At 53.7% G+C, this 2,112-nt stretch overlaps 2 protein-coding genes across 2 annotated transcripts, besides 3 other annotated features; both read left to right on the top strand.

Moving 5' to 3' along the window:
• On the top strand, nucleotides 1-585 carry TraAM80_09987 (trans-sialidase; the record flags this gene model as incomplete). The annotated part of the gene is made up of 1 exon (XM_029386640.1): nucleotides 1-585. A coding segment is annotated over one exon (585 nt), but the record flags the coding sequence as incomplete, so codon positions are not given.
• An 85-nt stretch (nucleotides 586-670) lies between these two features.
• Nucleotides 671-712: a sequence feature (GA-rich).
• A 299-nt stretch (nucleotides 713-1,011) lies between these two features.
• Nucleotides 1,012-1,038: a sequence feature (A-rich).
• A 23-nt stretch (nucleotides 1,039-1,061) lies between these two features.
• Nucleotides 1,062-1,098: a sequence feature (A-rich).
• A 425-nt stretch (nucleotides 1,099-1,523) lies between these two features.
• TraAM80_09986 (uncharacterized protein) lies at nucleotides 1,524-1,850 on the top strand (the record flags this gene model as incomplete). The annotated part of the gene is made up of 1 exon (XM_029386639.1): nucleotides 1,524-1,850. One exon carries the CDS (start codon nucleotides 1,524-1,526, stop codon nucleotides 1,848-1,850), a length of 327 nt encoding a protein of 108 aa, XP_029233557.1.
• Nucleotides 1,851-2,112: the final 262 nt, after the last annotated feature.

Raw genomic sequence — 2,112 nt, 5'->3', positions numbered from 1 at the left:
CGCGTTTTGAGTGACGCTCAGATCAAGAATATTAAAAGCGGCAATGTCACTCTTCCACCCCCTGATACAGAAGATGAAATCGAAGAGCATCAAAGTTCCCCGGCAAGCACTGATAATGAGGGTCCTGCTTCCAGGACGCAGCCGCCCAGCGACGTTGTCAAGGATGCTGAACCGACGGAAGTGGATACCGCGCCACAAGAAAGCGCCCTTGAGGTGCTGGCACCTGCGGTGCAACTACCACAACCGGGTGCACAACTCGATGCACCGTCAGGTGGCTCCGGAACGGAAGGCGATGAGGCCACTGCTGGCAACAAAGTCGATGCGCAGCCCCACAATGCAGGACCGATGCGGGACGATGTGCAAAATGCGGGCAACACTAGCAGCAATGCTGAACCGACGGAAGTGGATACCGCGCCACAAGAAAACGCCCTTGAGGTGCTGGCGCCTGCGGTGCAACTACCACGACTGGGCGCGGACATGGGGTTGAAGCTCAACAAAAGTGCTGACGGCGCTGTGCGTGGGCGTATGCCTCAAGTTGTGCTGCTCGTCCTGCTGGGGCTGTGTGGCGTCGTAGCAGTCTTTTGAGCCGAAGGATGTGGGCTTGTTCTTACCCGTCGTGGAAAAAAGTTTGCTGCAGTTCGGCGGGTCTTTTTTTTATATATAAATATAGTTTTAATTTTTCTCTCTCTTTTTGCTTGTTTTTTTTTTTGTTGGTATGCACAAGATCCCTTTTTTTTGCTTTGTTTTAGTGGTTGTTTGCTATGCGCACTCCCAGTGGGTGGCGCCTCTTCCCCTTCTGTTTGCTGCTGCTCACACACGCACGCTGCCTGCCTCGTCGCTGTGCGTTAGACGGACTGCCGAAACGAGACACGAGGCCGCGGAGACTGTGAGGGGCAAATGTGTTATGCGTGACTAGGCACTCGTTTTTGTTTTTGTTTTCTGCGGGCAGTAAATATACACGGTTCTATTGTGCTTCTGGACACGTGAAGTAAAAAACACGTACCGCAGTAATTTGTTTTTTGTTTTTGTTTTTCTTTTCTGGGCGTCCTGCTGGAACTCCATTTTTTTTTGTTTTAATGTTTTTTCTTTTTTTTCTTTGTGGGAAATAAGTGCGGCTCACTTTTAGTCTGCGCTGTGCCCGCAACCGTTGCTGCGTGTCTTCGTGCTTTGTTTGTCCCCACTGCCGGCTGTGTTGGTGGCATGCCTTCTGTTCCACTTTTTTCTTGCTAGTCGCATGGATGGTGGTGCCCGATGCCTGACTGCTATGTGGGCAGGGAAGCCGCTTCTCGGTTTGGCGTTGCCCGTGAGGTTTCACTTTTTAAACACAGTGGGCTTTACTCGGTACGAATGTGTGCACCTGCAACACCGAGCCTCACGTCCCCACACACAGCTGTGGATGCACCAATACGCCTCCTGTTTTATGTAAATCACATCGGACAGTGGCGCGAAGTCGCCCAAGCACGAGGAATGGAGGAAAATGGCGCCCTTTGGGGGAGGGAGGAAGCGATGGGCCGGGGACACGAATGCCGGCCGCACCCTGCTGGAAAGGAGGTGGGTTTTACAAATTGGCGTCAGCCCCTACCCCGAGATGTTTTGCACAACTGCCACTCCGCGGGGTTGGGCGACTTGCACCGCCGACCGTCGAGCTCTTGGGGCCTGTCCCCTGCGTGCGTGCATGTGACCGGCACTTGCTCCTTAGCGCCGGTGCTTCAAGGACCGTAAATTGGGCTGTGGGAATGATGCGACGGGTTTCTGCCTTTTTGCTCGGCCGTGTGCTAACACCGGAGGCACAGACTGCGCTTCATCTGCTGTGCCCGGAACTCGCGTTGTACACGATTCACGGTGTGTGAACAGCGACGCGCTCAAATTGCTCTTATTTGTTTTCATTTGTTGGCGACGTTTGCATCGGTGCGGTGGTGGATGTGCACTGCCTCGGTGACGATGGGCGTTTATAGTGCGCTGAGGGCAGCCGCCCCACGCCGGAGAGGACACTCTCCGTCGGCTATGCAGTTTCATTGCTATCCATCGAGGTGTGCGCATGCATCAAAGTTGGTTGTGTGTTTCGGACATGACGCACTTTCGATGCACCGCATGTATTTTGTGCGTTGCTGT

This window comes from Trypanosoma rangeli (assembly GCF_003719475.1).
Source record: "Trypanosoma rangeli strain AM80 chromosome Unknown Tra_15.4_contig_00749, whole genome shotgun sequence".
NCBI classification, from domain to species: Eukaryota; Euglenozoa; class Kinetoplastea; order Trypanosomatida; family Trypanosomatidae; genus Trypanosoma; species Trypanosoma rangeli.
The sequence above is the reverse complement of the archived record's forward strand: the minus strand, read 5'-3'. Positions and strand labels throughout refer to the sequence as shown.